The 17,230-nt window shown below is 39.2% G+C and overlaps 1 protein-coding gene across 24 annotated transcripts in view; it reads left to right on the plus strand.

Moving 5' to 3' along the window:
* ablim1a (actin binding LIM protein 1a) overlaps positions 1-17,230 on the plus strand; it is a 37,344-nt gene that overhangs the window by 8,299 nt on the left and 11,815 nt on the right. For 18 of the 24 annotated variants that reach the window (XR_004949232.1, XR_004949231.1, XM_024297415.2 and 15 more), the window contains exons 2-7: positions 10,086-10,223; positions 11,876-12,059; positions 13,247-13,356; positions 15,226-15,352; positions 15,460-15,553; positions 16,916-17,003. Coding sequence is in view for 22 of the 24 variants with exons in the window: in XM_024297415.2 (XP_024153183.1) it covers positions 10,086-10,223; positions 11,876-12,059; positions 13,247-13,356; positions 15,226-15,352; positions 15,460-15,553; positions 16,916-17,003 (741 nt within the window). In the remaining 2 variants the exon portion in view is untranslated. Of the gene's footprint in view, positions 1-1,166; positions 1,465-2,054; positions 2,737-10,085; positions 10,224-11,875; positions 12,060-13,246; positions 13,357-15,225; positions 15,353-15,459; positions 15,554-16,915; positions 17,004-17,230 lie in introns of those variants that run through there. The other 6 variants (XM_024297416.2, XM_024297419.2, XM_024297414.2 and 3 more) reach the window with 5 other exon arrangements.

Raw genomic sequence — 17,230 nt, forward strand, 5'->3', positions numbered from 1 at the left:
TTTATTTTGCAACCTTTTAGTGACATAAGTGTTGGTTCATCTGCAGAGGTGCGAACAAATGTACATTTTCACAGGGTTATTAGGGTGACGGCACATATAAGAGCTGGTGAGTAAACCGGGCTCTGTCATTAACACTCTGCCATGTTCTCTGTGTAATTGGATTTGAAGGGATCCACAAGGATATTAATACAAAGCTTCAGGTAGAGATCCCTGTAAGTCTGATCTGCCGCCTCCTCTGACCCCCCGTGATCTAAGACATATACCCACTTTTATTTAAATCTTTAGTATTGGAGAAGAATTTTTATTAAAAAACTAAATTTCTTGTGTATTCGGATGCTTGTATAAGAAGGAATAAGACCAAAGGTGTCCTGAAATCTTTAAAAAATAACCTTTGAGCTGGATCTATGAGCTATTTTGACATTAACAGAAAACAGGAATATCTTAAAAATAATCTAAAAGTCTGAAGGTGATAACATTTCTCCTTTTCTAAAGAAGCTTGATCATAATAAGGGATTTTTTCCATCTAGAGAAGAACAGGATGGCAATTTTTTTTCTTTAATGGTACAAAATGTCAATAAACCAAATATTTCTTGTTTTTTTTTCTTTTTGGGAGTTTTTCTCTTAAAAGTAAATTTTAAGACAAATAATTTCTTTCTTAAAGGTGTTTGTGGTATGTCTAATGGAAATTTAAACTCAGTAAACGTTAAAAGCGAAACAACTTTTGTTTATTGACTAAGATGTAAAGTAACAACAACAAAAATAAATACATTTAAAGAAACAGGGCTTGACATGAATATAATCCAGTTTTAGCACAAATGTGTTTGATAAATGAAAAGATAAAAAGGATTATCTTAATAATGATTAGAAAGCTGAAAACCAATGAGTTTAGAGGAACAAATGCCAGATTATAAATTGAATTTTCAAAATAAAACAGGAAAGTGATGTGAAAAAAAAATAATCAGATTAATTTCAAAACCATAAAATTGTTTGACATTAGAATGGAGTAAAGTGAGATTTTTATTCCCTGAATGAAACCATATGCAATTTTCAGAATAAATGTTCAAAAATAGCAACATTCATGACCATGTTGCACAAATGAAATGTTTGGAAGTGTTTTTCTCGGAGCAGCTCTGCTTTGTCACACAAACAGCAGCAGCCACCTGGATGCTGCATTGAGGAGGCGGCTGACAACAGAGGGAGGGAAAGGGGAGGGAAGAGAGGCAGCAGCAGGAGGAGGAGGAGGAGGAGGAGGAGAGGATGGGAGGCAGGCAGACAGACGGGAGGCAAACCCCATGCTGGAGCTGTGTTTTCGGGAGCAGAGCTGAGCGGCGCCTGCAGCGTCTCTCCCGCTTCGGTGTCTTGACTTTCTCCCGCCCTGACAGTCTGTCTGAGAGGGGCCGAGCGGCTGGAGTGGTTTCTGGTGCAGCTTTTCTGGGATTCCAATGGTCATGGTCAAAGAAAAAGGTATTTTTTTCAGTGATTTTTTTACTGCCAGTCATGCTGTTGGGGTGTCCCAGCTGATGTGTCCTGTTGGATTTTTCACTTTTGGATTCAGCGTGGTTGGATTTAATGTTGCCATCAGATTTAATGTTTTCCTCTGGATGGACTCATGACACCATCCACATGTGCATCTTCAGCACATCAATATTTGGTCTGAGGGGTTGAGTTAAAGGTGCAACGCCCTTTTAGCTCCAGCTTGGAGTATCTAAAATGATGTCTGATCACAGCATGCGTTCGTTTTAGGGGGAAGCTTGAGGCCAAACATCACGCTTCTCCTGACATGCCAGGTTTCTTTTGGGGGGGGTGTAAACAGTCCATTTCTGGACGAAAGGAGAACCGAGAAGTGGAGCACTCGTGTTGGGAGGCACACTGCGCACGGCTACAGACCTGCACTCTGTCTTTCTCCCTCCCTTTTCACTCTGTCTGCAGCCGTTGTCATGGCAACCATCTAAAAGGTACACTCCATTGTTGTCAGCTGTGGCCCCATTCATGTCGTCCTGCTGACAGGAGGAGAAGACGTCGGGCTCCTTTTTTTTTTTTTTTTTTTTTTACCCAGCTGTGCGTGATGATTCAGGAGGAGTCACGGGAGGAGGGCGCCGTCGGGGGATGTTTAACACCGCCCGCGATTTCCCGGGACACGCAGTCGTGAGGTTGACCATTGTTTGGTGGTGTGACTCACAGCCAGCAGTAGCAGCAGCAGATACAGAGTTGATGCTTCACAGATCATTTGATGAACATGGTTTCTAAACGGAGTTTATGTTGTAAAATCGTCTTCAGGACTGGATAGTGAAGTTTGTTTCCTGCTGTTCCCTTTAAGGGTTAATCTGCTCCCTCGTGCTCCACATGGAGGCTATTTTGGTATTTTCTAAACAAATTCTCTTCACTGACAAAAAAGCTTTTAAAGATATTTTTACTGATATCAGAGTTTAGGTTTGTTTTAGTAGCTGACGGCGCTCTGGCGGTTGGAGGCGGCGTCCTGCTCTGGAGCTGTTCTCTTGATGCGGGTCCAGCTGACCACACTGAAAAATCCCCTCGCCATCCATGGCATGGTGGTGTTGGCAGGAGTCCTGTGACCTCTGCTTGCCACGTGTTCTCACAGTCCCTCTGAAGGCTGAAACCACCCTGCCTGGTGACGGTTGGGGTTTCTGGAGGGAGGCGTCCAATTTTCAAAGTTGTTCGTGCCAGTAGGACAGTTTGGACTCCAGGGAGCTCATAACTCAAGCCGCCCGAGGCCAGGTGGGTTCTGGGATGCACAGCTGACCCAATACTAAGGCATCAGAATAATGAATCAGTATCAAGTGACTGCAGTGCTTTTCTGCTTTTGTCCTATTTCTAAAAATCCTTGTGAAATAGTTTGTTTTTGTGGCGTCTTTCCTTTAAGCTCCATTTGCTCTGAATCCTCGTCACTTTCCTGCAGTTGTTTCTGTCTAATGTCACATCCCTTTGCAGCTGCCTGCTGCACTCGCTGCAGACAACCGCAATGCTGCCTCGTCTTTGAAGGGGAGGAGAGGAGCTGGGGCCTGTCACAGACATCATGGTTCTGAGAGCCTGCACCACAGATCAGCCGCGCATGGCCTCTGATGACGGGCTAAACCAACAGGCACGCATCCCCTCTGTCTGCCGTCAGTCACTTCCATTATCTCTGGGAAAAGAGGCCCGAGGCCTTTATGAGCTCCCATCCAGCGGCAGAGAGCCATGAGTCCTGCTCTGCAAACACAATGCTGCCTGCAGTTCATTGTGTGCTCCGATAAGAAGCTGTTCTGGACCTCCTCGGTTCTGTTCATCAGAGCATTGTTGTGATGAATGCGTACCTGCTCGCACTAACCTCTGCTTTGTGGCGTTAAACCACTCTGATCAGGTCATTATTTAAAGCTCAGGTCTCTGAGGATTTGCTGGTGGAGGCTGATAGCCCCCCCGTACTCTGTGTGTTTGAAGTGCTTTGTCTCCTGGTGGGGCACAGAGTTGAGGAGGGGTCGGACCCATCTATACATATTCATGTTGGGGAGGGGTTAGGAGAACCTTGTTATGTCTGGGTGATGAACAGCGCCGATGCTGATTATTGGGGTTTCATGGTGGGTGAATCTTCTGCTCTTTGATGCTGAGTCCATCAGGGAATACTCGGCTCCAAACGGGTCGTGTGAAGTTCAGGTCCAAAGCTGGTCTCCTCACTGAGTCTCAAGCTGAGATGCTGCTGTCTGGAAACTCCTCTGACAGAGTCGAGAAAACAAAAATACCCCTCCTCTGCGTGTCCCGACCACAGTGTTCCTCCAAGTTCTTGAGAGGAACAAAGGCCGTGACGTCTGGAGCTTCCTCAATAGACGTGTCCAAACCCACTACTGTTATCTACCAGCCGGGCCGGGGCACGTGTCCCAGAAAAGCCCTGTCCTCAGGGAATTCATCATGGCCCTTCTCACTCCAACCCCCCTGAGGATCATTTGCAGCCTTTATTTTTGCCAACGCAGCTCTGCTTGAAAGGGTGGGGGGTGGGTTGAATATATGGTTGGAGAGGACAGCCCCCTTTTGCGCCGGGACGCTGTTTTGTCCCCTCATTGTGTGCTCAGGCTCGTGTCATCCTGGGGTGACGAGGCAGGACCCCTGCACAGCCAAGACGCCGGATCGGATTTGTCTCCGGGTTTTTTCGGGCTGACCAGAATGTTCTGGAAATCTGCTCACTTTAATTTTTATAGGAACAGAATCAATCTGTGCTCAGGCAAACCCTTCCCTCACAGACCGTAAACCTCGGCTCTCCGATCCAAACATCTGCCTTTTTCACACAGTTCTAACGTCAGCAGTGTTGACTTTTCCATGCAGGGCAACCCCGCCCCCCCCTCCCGACACGTGGAAATGTTAAAAATAGCTGGTCTGAAGCACAAACGGAGAAACTTGGCATCACAGCAGTTACGTACGGTCACAGATGTGCTCAGCTGGATTCAAACCTCTGTCATGTGAAAGGTTACGTCCCTAAATTTAGACACTTTCTTCCCCCTCAGCAATTTCGGGGAAAAGAAAAAAACTAAACGAATGAAGACAAAAAGATTTTCCAACACTTTAGGTTTGAAGAACAAGGATGTTTAGGAGCAAATAAGGAAAAAAAAAATACAGTGACTTTATTATTTATTTAAATGTTATTCAAATGGTCGTCACAGCATAGGACATGTGACTCATGGAAGACGACTTTACTCCAATATTTGATCATTTCTACACACAACAATTGACTTACATTTTTAACAGTAACTTTATTTTTACATTTTACTTTATGCTTTCATTACATTACTTTTTATTCACAGCTTCTTTACACATATTAACGCTTTTAAATAACAAAATTGAATAAAAATGTGCATATTTATTTTAGATTTTTAGGGCTTTTGAATTAAATTCTTTTTTTTGTTGTTTCTGGCCAGAGAAGTTATTTTACTCTGTAGAAAAGGTTCATTATATTCTGTAATATGTGTAGGAAGAAAATGAAAACTTATTGGTGTTAAAATAAATTTTCCGAAGTAAAGAGTAACGTTTTAAAAACTTTCCAGAGAAAACAACAGCAAAATCAGCTCAAACAAATCAACTTTACTGCAATTAACTTTATTTATTAATTTGACAGGAACTCTTCCGTCTTTTTTTATTTTATTTTTTCCTTTTGTCGCAGTGAAATCTGGTTCCATCTTTTTAAAAATTTAAATTCTTATAAGAGAAATCTTCTAAAGCAGCTGTGAAAGTTCAGCTCTCAGGATTTTAGTTCAAAACATCCGTTTATTCTGGACTCTAGAGCCAAAGAACCATCTAAATCTCTTCAGAGAGTCAGCATCACAGAGGGGTTTTTATTGAGCATAATTGGTTGCAAACTGGAAACCACGAGGTTCGCGTTTTCCTACAGGAACGGTTTACAAAATTTGATCAACCACTGAGTTTGAAGTCGAAACCCCGAAGCCTGACTGACTCAGTGTGTCGGTCGGGACAATTTTCTTCTTGCTCTCATTTCCATCAGGGTCCCACCAGAGTTTCTACAGTTTTTTAAGCAGCTGCTTCCTCTGGGATTAATTTTTTTAGGCAGAAAAAGTTCCTTTTTATGTTGATGACATCCTGCTTCTAAAAGTGCCTCCCATGCCTAATTCAGTCTAAAAGATCTTCAGTCTTATTCATTAAATTGCATAAAATCAGATCAACATTTTTATTTTTTTATTTTGTTAATTTGGCTGCATTTCAGTCTTAACTTTTGGTTCAAACGCTGATTATTTGGAGAATCAACTTCACGTTCTTTTGTTTTGGTTCATAGAAATATTTTTTTTTATTTCATTTCTAATCAGTTTACAAATTATTAGCTTAAGTCTATTTGTTATATCTTATTAATTGATATCGTTATTATATTTTTTCTTCATTATCTTAAGGAATTTTCAGCAATAAAACTTTTTTATTTGCTTGAAATTGCTTGAAATAAACTAATAAAAAAAATCAAGGTCTACAAGTGTTTGCACAATGGGACATGTGCAATCTTTATTTAAAAAATTAAAGCGGTTTAAACTATTTCTCAACATGGATAACAGGAACTCAACAGATTCTAGTTTTCTTTTTAGCCATTTTTGCCAATTTAAAGCTTAATTTCAAACTGAAAGAGTTCTAATTTTCAAGCAAAGTTCCAAAGAATAAAGAGTGAATTCTCTGGAGCTGTCTAAAGCAGGTTTGTTGGAGAGCATATTTTTTAGGTGTGCAGACGCCCAGATGGTCTGGATTGTTTTTTTTCATGAAGGTGCAAAGTCACACAAAGAGCTTCTGGTCCTCAGTGTCACAGCGGTCTGGTTCTCCCAGAAATGACTCATTGTCCCGGTGAGTGTAATCACATTAGAGACACCAGGGAGACGGATCCTCCCCACATTACTCCCCTCACAACACTCCTTCTGTCCCACCTTCCTGCTAATAGCTTCCCTTCTGCTTCCTCTTTCTTTAATTATCTCATGACTGCTTTTAGCACATCGACATTTAAACAAACGCAGTTTGCTTTTTTTAAAGAATGACCAATTCAGGCTGCAGAAAAGCTGTTGAAGTGTCTCACTGGAATGTTTTTTAATGTATTATTCATCTAAATTTGTGATGATTTGACTGCAGCTACGGCCTTTCTGGATGTTAGAGGAAGATTATTGCTGTAAAAGTGGAGTCAGGCCAAGTCATCAATGATCTCCAGTAATGCCTTTCTTCAGCAGACTATTGATCGCTCATGCTTCTATTTCTGTTCTTCTGCTGGTGTCTTAATTTAGCCCTGCAGTCTAATGATTCACTGCAAAGGGGAAGAAATAAAGACCCTTTGATGTGTGCTGTCACTGTTCGTGTGCCTTTGAAATACAGGCTGAGGATGAGAAGGAGAGACCGAAAGCTTCTGAGGGCTTCAGACGGATGTGTGCAGTGCTGCACTGCAGCAGCGCTTATGTACAGTAGCAGAGGATTATGCTGCATGTCAGAAAGCAGCACACTCCCCACCAGAGAGGGAATCAGCTGATTATAACCTCTGACTCGTATCATGAATGTCCCAAGTTGTTATATTACAAATGAAACGGATGGTTTGAATCTTGTCGAAAAGCTGCGTGTTAGCATGATCACTGTCCTAAAACGCTTGCTTCACTTTGATTTGGGAGACTCCTGACAAAAATGGGAATCAGCTGATTAACGTCCCAACAGCAGATGTAACTCAAAACCGGTGAGGTTTTTGTCAGTCACATGAAGGTTCATCATCACAGCTTCTTTCTGATCAAATGTTTGTCCTTTACATTCACTTTTAGTCCTTCTGTTTTTGTGTTTTAGGTTTTTTTACGCTTCAGTTTATAAATCCTGTTTGTTTTTTCTGCTCTTCTGCGTTCCTCCTTGAGCATCACTCATCAGACAAAATTACTCTGGTATTTCTTCAGGTCTCCAGTTGTGACTGTTGGTTCAGTCTCTGCTAAATGCAATTAAACAATCTTCATGGATTAGAGATTAGATTTAAGTTTATTTTAAACAGAAAAAGAAATACAACTTTTTCATTAAAAAAAAGACCAAATAAAGATATGCAGATGTTAAATTCAAAACAGCATTTTTGTTACAATCATTAAGAAGTGTCTTGCTATAATAGATAGTGAACTTAGCCTTTCCATTTGCATAAATAACTTTCTGTCTCAGCTTGAAAGGGGATGGCAGAAGAAACCTTATATAAGTCCAGTTATCATTTTGTTCCCGTAAGGTTGCGTTTATCATATTTGAGACAAATATGCACAATATTTACACATAAACTCACACTGTACATTTTGACTAGCATTTAGGCATATATATATATATAAACACTCACACACACTCATACAGATTACTCTTCATTTCCTCACATTACAAGTACGTTCACACACAAACAAAAACACGCGATAATAATCACAAAGCTATGAGCTTGTATATTGTAAAATGAAAAGTTCTTTATATTGTTTTCCAAATGTGTAAATACTGGTGAAAGTATTAAGTCTCGTTCCTTAATGTTACTCCACACACAGACACACAAAAACTTTTTCTTGTGGTTCTCACCCTCTGGATTTTAAATTCACTACATTCCCTCAATTTGTAAGTTCGTTCTCGTACAATAAACAATTTCTGAGTACTGGAAGGGAGGTTATTATTGCTGGATTTGTTGTGCTGTTTTATATTTAAGGTCGTACATTTTAAGGATATTAGACTGAAAAAATAATGTATTTGTATGTTCAAGATAACCAGCTTTATGAATGGTTCTAATGACACGTTTTTGAAGTATAAATAGAATATACAGTGAGTTTTTATAATTATTGCCCCAAATCTCTATAAAGTAATATAAGGTAAAACTAAAGCGCAATAAAATAAATATATGGAATTATATTTCATATATATGCTTAACTTTTTTGATAATTGAGATACTTTTGGATACTTTAGTTTGTGTGTGTGCGATGTGTGGTTTCCAATACAGTTTACTGTCAATAAGTCCTAGGAATTTAAGCTCAGTTACCCTCTCTCAATTGTGGTCTCATTAATGTTTATTACAGACTCAGAACTGAATTTATAGTTTCCAAAAAATATTACTTTTGTTTTGCTTATATTAGGAGATAATTTGTAATGATCCATCCTTTTTTACTTAAATAACTCAATATTTATCATGTTAATCAGCTCTTTACAATCATCACTAGAAAAAAATATACTGGTGTCATCAGCAAACAATGCCAACTTTAATGACCTTGAAATGTTAAATATATCATTTACAAAGAAATTGAACAATGTAGGACCTAATATTGATCCTTGAGGGACACCACAAACAATCCTTCTGGTCTCTGATGGTGATGGACCTATCATGACAATCTGTTTCTTTCTTTTAGGTAGCTTCCAATCCAGTTTAAAGCTACCCATCTTATGCCATATTTTTCTAATTTATTTAGTAAAATAGTATAGTCTATTGCATCAAAGTCTTTTTTTTAATCCAGAAATACTCCAGCTGTTTACTTTTTTTATCCAGAGAATCTGTGATTTCCTCTACAGTATTGATAATTCCTAGTGATGTGGATCTCTTTCCTCTGAATTCATATTGTCTATCATTGAATGCAGAGTAACTAATAAAGTAACTAATAAATGTTAAACTGAGATTTCAGACTGAACTAATTCACCAACTGCAAGAAGGGATTATTTGTAGTCTGCATTTTAGAAGCCCTTAAATCAAAATTTAACTAAACTAACCATAGAGTTACAAAAAGAGAAGCAGAAAAAAAAGAATTAATACTTCTCAACTGTTTTTGTCGGAAAAACAATCCTCATGAAGGAGCATCACTGTCAGATTTAATGCTAAGGAGAGCAGAACATTTTTAGTATCATAAAATATAAAAACATTTTTCACACATTTGTTGGAGTTTGACTCCTTACATTCAATTTATTGATGTTATTTTGGTTAATGGTGGAAAATAGGATCTATAAGTTGGAAGATCTTGACCAAATACTTAAACGTCAGTTTTATAGCTGACATTAAAGCGTCTCTTCCTTTGTTCTCTTCCATGAGAGGACATCTGCCTCCATAAAACCACTCTGTGCTTTTATACCTTCATGGTGTCTGAGGCCTCATCAGGAAACTGGGAGTTTACTTCATTTAGTCAAAGGAAAATATAAAATAGGATTAAATGTTCATGTTCAATCATAGATGTTCAGTTAAAAGGAAAAATAAAATGTTATGTCATAAACACACACACAAAATCTTAGATATTATAATTAAAATGATTTGTTCATACGTTACTCTTTAATTATAGATTGCTGCCTCTGTTTGTTTCAGGAAGAATTTCCAGAAGTGGAGATGATTTTATCGATAGTTTTTACTGCACCATTACCAAGCCCTGCTCCCTCAGCGGTTTAACTGTCCACCAATCAAGATGGACTTTATGGAGCTGGTTTCTCTGCAGAGCTCATCCGGCCTTGAACCCGGAGCGGTCCGCTTTTTCCCAGACAGACTCATCAGTCTCTTTTCATGTGTTCATCTTCTGCAGATCCTCGCTGGACAAACTGAAGTGTGGAAATGAAAAGAGGCTCGGCGGCTCGGGTTTGGAGGAATAATGTTCGTGCTCTGTCTGTTGCAGTGGCTCATGCGCAGGACACACATCATCACTCCAAAGAGAAACCCCTCATTCAATGCCACAAGTGTGGGGAGCCATGCAAGGGGGAGGTGCTGCGGGTCCAGAACAAGCACTTCCATCTAAAGTGCTTCACCTGTAAAGGTACAGCAGTTTGTAAGGGTAATGGAAGTTCTACGCACTGATGTATGGGCGATGCTACTTCATACTTACTTACCGTTAGGTGTTGTAAAAGTCTTTACTATGACCTGTCACCTGCAGCATGCCCGTAGAAAAAAGTGTGCATGAACATTTTCTCTCTTCGTGTTCACTGAGGGGTTTACGACCTTAATATTCCATGCGGGTCACCTGTGTGCCCTGCACAGGTTTGATCATATTTCTCCCCCAGACAGCCTAAATCCACCCGTAAGGGCAGTTGGGACTAAGGATTACCTCCGTCCCAGAGTTTACATAAAAGCATCTGGATCTGATCATTCCATATTTCTAGGACAATACAGCAATGATCTGATGAAGCAGTTCCTCTCTGATGAGAACGAGTAAGTCTGTTAAACTGGAGCATCACGTCGGGGTTAGTTCAGGAGCTCAGAATAACAAACTATGAAATTATAGCCGAAATCTGTCCTATTTTAAGAACCTATCCTGACAGCTGCCATATTTGTTTTGTTCTTCTTCATCCATCAGCTTTGAAATAGTACACAATGTTTGATGTTAAAGTAAGTTAATTTAATGCAACTAATTCTGCTGTCAAACAATACCAAAACATTAAGTTTTAAACCTATTTACGTGCTAGTTAACAGTAGAACACAAATAAAGCCTAAAATTTTTCAATAATAACTTGCAGGCGGAAAAGAAGGATCTTCCCTCTTGTCACATCAAATCAAATCTGAGATATAAAGTCAAGAATAATTGAAATAAGAAGCAATATTATTAAATATTGAAGCCAGTCGGTTGGTTTCAGTCTGCAAGTGCATTTCCCGTAAAAGCTAGAGTCCAACAAAAGTGGAGGAGCCCAGCATTCAGAGGCCTCCAGAACCACACTGAAGGTTTTCTTTGACTCCGTTAACTCACAAGCTAATCTCATCATCCTTGAGCCTTAATGCAATTAAAGCTGATTTTCCCAACCTCACTGGCTTCATTCATCTCCAGGGTTTAGTGCAGCTTATTGCGTAACAATGGCAGGATGCTGTTATTTCAAACATCAGCGTACTTTCTCATTTAGCCGTGGCATTTCTGTGATGCTCCTCATTCCTCACAAAGAATATGAAGCAGGTGATCATTACAGAAGATCAAAAAATGTCTTCAAAATTCATGGAGTTTGAAGGAAATGTTTTTGACTTAAAAATATTTTTAGACATTTTTTCAAATATATTTTACTTAGTTTTCCACATGAATTAATACAAAGAATGTCGACCCCCTAAATCAAGAAGATTAAAAAGATAAAACCTACATTCACTGAGCTGACCCCTCAATTAGGGGGCTTTCCTAGTACTCTATTGTGATGTGCATGAAGAAGTACCATAGAGCCAAAACTCAACCTGTTTTATAAAAATTTTTTAAAATTGGAAAAAAAAAATACCCAAATTCCTTTTTTAGCTGTTTAGTTTAAAAATCCAAGTTTACTATTTAGATTCAGAAATTCTAGAGGGAACTTTAAACTCATAAATGTTCATCTTTAGCTGGGTCTAGACTATTTCCTGGGTTCAAATATTATAGAATTATTGTTGCATTGAATGTATGGCTTAAAAAATCTGTGTCCTAACAGTCATGGATTCATTAACTCTGTGTCCTTGGCTCAGTATGCGGCTGTGACCTCGCCCAGGGGGGCTTCTTCATGAAGAATGGGGAATATCTGTGCACACTGGACTACCAGCGCATGCACGGCACCCGCTGCAACGGCTGCGGGGATTTCGTGGAGGGGGAAGTGGTCACAGCTCTGGGAAAGACCTACCACCCGGCCTGCTTCGTCTGCACCATCTGCAAGTAAGACTGTGACAGCAGCAGAAGAAACAACACAGAAAATATTTATGTCAAATGTTCTCCAAATGTAAAAACAGAAACAGATAGGAATTATTTGTAATAAGATTCTTAATAATTTAGTTAAGACATTAACAAGCATTAATAATGTGTTTATAAACTTTTATAGGAAATTTATAAGACATGAATTAGCATTTATAGATTTCTTACTAGTGCCTTATATGTAATATACTCCTTATAAAGACTTTTTTTTGCATTTGTAGATGTTTTACAAATGTCTTAAACATGTCTTTTATTTGCTTATAAATGACAAATTAATATAATCACTGTATATTTCCTAATTGTTTATTAACTGTTTTGCAGCCCCTCAATCTAAAGATGACCAATGTGTTCGTCCTAACAAGCCTTAATTATAAATCACTTGTCAGCGAATGATAAACATAAAGACTATGTCTTCATTCATTGTTTATTAGGTGTTTTGCAACTTTTTGGCCTTAAATAAAATAATGAAAACATAATATATAAAAAAGAATTGTTGAAAATTATGTCAAGCTACAAACAAGCAAACTTGTGACGAAAAAAAGCTATGATTCTGCAAAAAAACTCTAAAATATAATACGATTTTTTTATTTTCTATGTGGGAATAACACACCGCAATTTCTCCAGTGACATTTCAGTGACAGAAGGATTTTTTACAATTTTAGTTATAAACATGTATTTATATATATATATATATATAGTTGCTCTTGGTAGATCTATTTAGTTTATTAAAAGACACATTTTCTGTTTTTTTTTTTTCTTTTTTTCATCAAATTTTTCATGTTTAGTTGCTTTTATGAAAGCTTATGCAGTGAAATGTAAGACGTAGTTTAATACAAATGGAAGAACATTTCAAAATGTTGAATATAATTTAAATCTGAGCGTATTACAGATACATTCAGTTTGGTAGATACTCATCAGATGTGTGCTGGTTTTTCTATAAGTCATGCATGCTACTGTATGTTTCAGTCATACAGTAGCATGCTGTTTCTAGTGACTAAAAGGCTCCTCTGGCAAACTGTCTTGATGCAAATCTACGTCATGTGACTCTGTCATCTCCAGGGCTGTCAGATGCCCTACAGTCCACCACTAATGAACGCTTCCACCCGTCATGGGCCAGCAAACTCATACTTTGTTGATTGGTTATCTTCCAGGCGTCCGTTTCCTGCAGGGGACAGGGTGACCTTCAACGGAAAAGACTGTCTGTGTCAGTTCTGTGTGGAGCCCATGTCTCCAGGACCCAAGGACATCCCGGGCTCCAGCAGTGAGTAGCAATTGTCTGCAGGAATTCACCTTCACAGCATGTCATTAGGGTGACCAGGCAGGGCTGGGAATTCTGCGGATGAACAGAAACTCTCACTTTGTGAGACATTTTAACTTGATGTTAAAACACTAAAGAAAATTGAAGCATGTTTGTGAAGACTTTTTAAAAAATGTTTTATCTGAAAAATGAATAATTTTCAGTATAATTTCTGTCCTATTGCTTAAAAAATAGAAATAAACACTCAGCCTATGTAGAAATACATAAACAGGTTTGAAAGATGTTGCTCATTAAACTAAATATTGTCTCCCCAAATGAATTACATTTAAAAAAAATAATTTTCTCCATAAAATTACTGACATGACCATGATTTTTATAAGTACATCGGTTTTAACTAAACTGATACGGATTAACATGAACAGAAAAAAAGTGAATCCACCTTTAAGCTGTTCCACCCTAAACTGTTCCATCCCTCAGCTGATCCACTCCTTAGCTGTTCCCCCACTCACCTGATCTACTCCTTAGTTGTTCCCCCACTCAGCTGATCTACTCCTTAGCTGTTCCCCCACTCAGCTGATCTACTCCTTAGCTGTTCCAACCCTCAGCTGATCCACTACACCTGTTCCATCCCTAAGCTGATCCACCCTTCAGGTGATCCACTCAGCTGTTCCACACCTCAACTGATCCACTCCTTAGCCGTTTCCCTACTCAGCTGATCTACTCCTTAGCTGTTCCACCCCTCAACTGATCGACCCCATCATCTAATCTACTCCTCAGCTGATCCCACCCCCAGCTGTTCCACCCCTCAGCTGTTCCATACCTCAACTGTTCCCCAACGTAGCTGTTCCACCCCTCAGCTGACCGATCCCGTCAGCTGATCTACTCCGTAGCTGATCCACCCCTCAGCTGATTCAATCCTCAGCTAATTCATCCCTTAGCTGGCTAGTTGCTGAAATAGAAAAGACAAATACAACCAGGAGCTCATAACTACACCCTTTTTGAACATTAGTTAATGTAGAATTAATCAATTTCTATTTTTTTAATTATTTCTAATTTACTGGTTTAAAAAACAATCAGTAAGAGAGAAATCTCTCAAACTTATATTCTGTCCTTTTAAAAAATACATAAAACACATTTTTAAAGTTTGTTAATCAGTTAATTTAAGAAAGAAATTAGACTCAAAAGAAAATACAGGATCATAGAGAAAATGGAGATGCAAAAATACACTTTTACATCCTAGGAACCTCCCTGCTTCCATCATTCTGCCAAGGGAGAAGTGATGGAGGAGCATCATTCAGGGGGGTCCTCCACCCCCCCTCCTCCTCTGAAGCCCAACCTTCTTTTGCCATTAACAATTTCTAAATTATTCATCTCTCTTTTTTTCCTGGAGGAGCATGTGAAGAGCCTTGAAACCCCTCCCCTTCCAGCTCCTCCTCTTCCTCACCCATCCCTGCTGGTTTCTCTGTTGGCATTTCGAAAGCTTTTAGACAAGGTCACCTATAAATAAGGCATGCTGATTCTGCTCACGTCATCATCACACAACCTTGTTAGGCCTCACAAAGTTCTGGTCCCCTGTGTTTTTTTGGGCAGCTCTGAGCTGCTCTGCTCATTATGAAAAAGATGAAGATGCCTGTTTGGAGACTAGTGGAGCCCCAGATCCTACTTTATAATGGATGGAGCTTTTTATACTTTCAGGACTCAGCTATGATGGAACAAGGCAGGTTGCTCTTTATCACCATCTAGTGTCTGGAGGTCACATTGATACAACCTGACCCTTTTTTACGCCCTCCTTTCAAAATAAAGTTTTTTGTAGTGTTTTAGCATCAAACAAGCGTTTTGCTACTATAAAGTTTTTTTCTGTTGTTCTCCCAGATTGTGCAGGATGTGGGCGGGACATCAAGAACGGTCAAGCTCTTCTGGCCCTGGACAGACAATGGCATCTGGGCTGCTTCAAGTGTAAAGCTTGCAGTAAAGTTCTGACCGGGGAATACATCAGCAAGTAAGCAGCTCTTATCCTGTAGTTAGTCATTACACAATCCAATGCGGGCTTGCATAAGGTTTGCTGAAATGTGTTCTGTCTCTAATGTTTGACGTTTTGCTGCTCAGGGATGGCGCCCCCTACTGTGAGAAAGACTATCAGATCCATTTTGGTGTCCAGTGTGAGGCGTGCCATCAGTTTATAACAGGGAAAGTGTTGGAGGTAAGACAAGCAGTAATTTTCAATTATTACGGGTTGTCCACAGGACCTATGGTTTGGTGTCCAATTAGTGGAAAAGTGTGAAATTTCCCATTTTTTCACAATATGGGAGAAGAAAACTTTTGTTCAAACAATCTTCACAAAATTTCCCACACACTGCCATGTTAAATCTACAATTACAATCAAGTTTTGTTGACTTTTGACCTCAGAAAGAGGTGGCCATCTTGAATTTTCCACAAACATTCTACAAATTTAAACTCCTCCTAAGGATTTTGATCTATCGTCTCCTAACTCCTCAAGCATCATTTGGAAGCTACTCAGGGAAAAAATGTTTCAAATAGAGGGCTTTGTGTGCAAAATTATGCTTTGAGCTACAAATGAGGGAATATTTAGAGGTTTTAGATGAACACTGTGCTGCATGCTGCAGACTTGCACGCAGAATGGTGAGATGTAATTTGGTAATCTCTGCTGTAATCTCTTCAGCAAGTAGAGTTGTGACATCGCTCTGAAAGATTAATTCTTATCAGATTTTTGTTTTTTCTAACTCTGTCTAAATACACATAATTCCCATACAAGCTTAAACTGCATGAACGACATGGAAATTATGTAAATAAAAACTCACATTTGAAACCGTTTCTCTCTTTAAAGCTGCATGGCGTGCAATATGTTCTGTGCAATAGTCTGTCCAGCATGTTGTAGCCTGTCGGTGCTGCAGACGCTGATCCAATCAGTTACTTTTATTTGTGGTATGAAGGGTTACAGTGGTCCTGTCGGGGTTAATCCAGGACCTTTGTGAAAATAAACACAGCGTTTCATAAATGCTTAAAGGAACTGCAGATCTGTGAGGAAAAGGGAGACGTTTCAGACAGAAAATATCTCAGAAAGTTTCATTGTTGGACATTAAAGGACAGGACAGCTGTTAATGCAAATCAGTCAAAGGTTAATGCAAATATCTGAGTGGCCGCTTGCATGTTGTCAAACAGTAGGTTACATTTCATTTGAGTGTTTATCACCTGCGGTCAAAGCTCCACATCTATTAGTGACTTGTCCTGCATGAAAAGAGCAGATGGCTCACAGTATAGGAAGTTTTGAATGCAGATCAACCAAAGCAGTAAATATTCAGAAGTAACAATTTTAGTAAGTGTTTATTGTTAACATTATACACTATTAAGTAAAGTTTTTTTATTAGTCTACCATCAGAGGAAGTGTATGCAGGTACTTCTGAAATCAGGAGGAGGATGGAAATGTTTAAGGCGGAGCGCTGTTTCATACAAGCCCCGCCCCACCTTCCCTAACCGTGCTGCACATTTTATTGATTTTCCTTTTCCTCTGATGTCAAGTTGGTTTTGTGTCCTGGGTTTCCAGGCGGGCGATAAGCATTACCACCCCAGCTGTGCGAGATGCAGCAGATGCAATCAGATGTTCACCGAAGGAGAAGAGATGTATCTGCAAGGTGAGTGGATGATGCATTTTGACTTGAACGAGGGAACAGAAAATACTCCAAAACTGTTCGATGCTGTACTCATATATAATTCTGACATTTCAACAATTGATGTTCTAGGATACTTAACATCCATTGAAGTTGTCAAAAGTTACTTTTTTTATACTTCTTTAGATTTATTCTGCACCAAAAAGTTTGGATTTCTTAGCATGAACTTAATGAAGCTCCAGCTTGATGCA

This window comes from Oryzias melastigma, linkage group LG15 (assembly GCF_002922805.2).
Source record: "Oryzias melastigma strain HK-1 linkage group LG15, ASM292280v2, whole genome shotgun sequence".
In the NCBI taxonomy this organism is placed as follows: domain Eukaryota; kingdom Metazoa; phylum Chordata; class Actinopteri; order Beloniformes; family Adrianichthyidae; genus Oryzias; species Oryzias melastigma.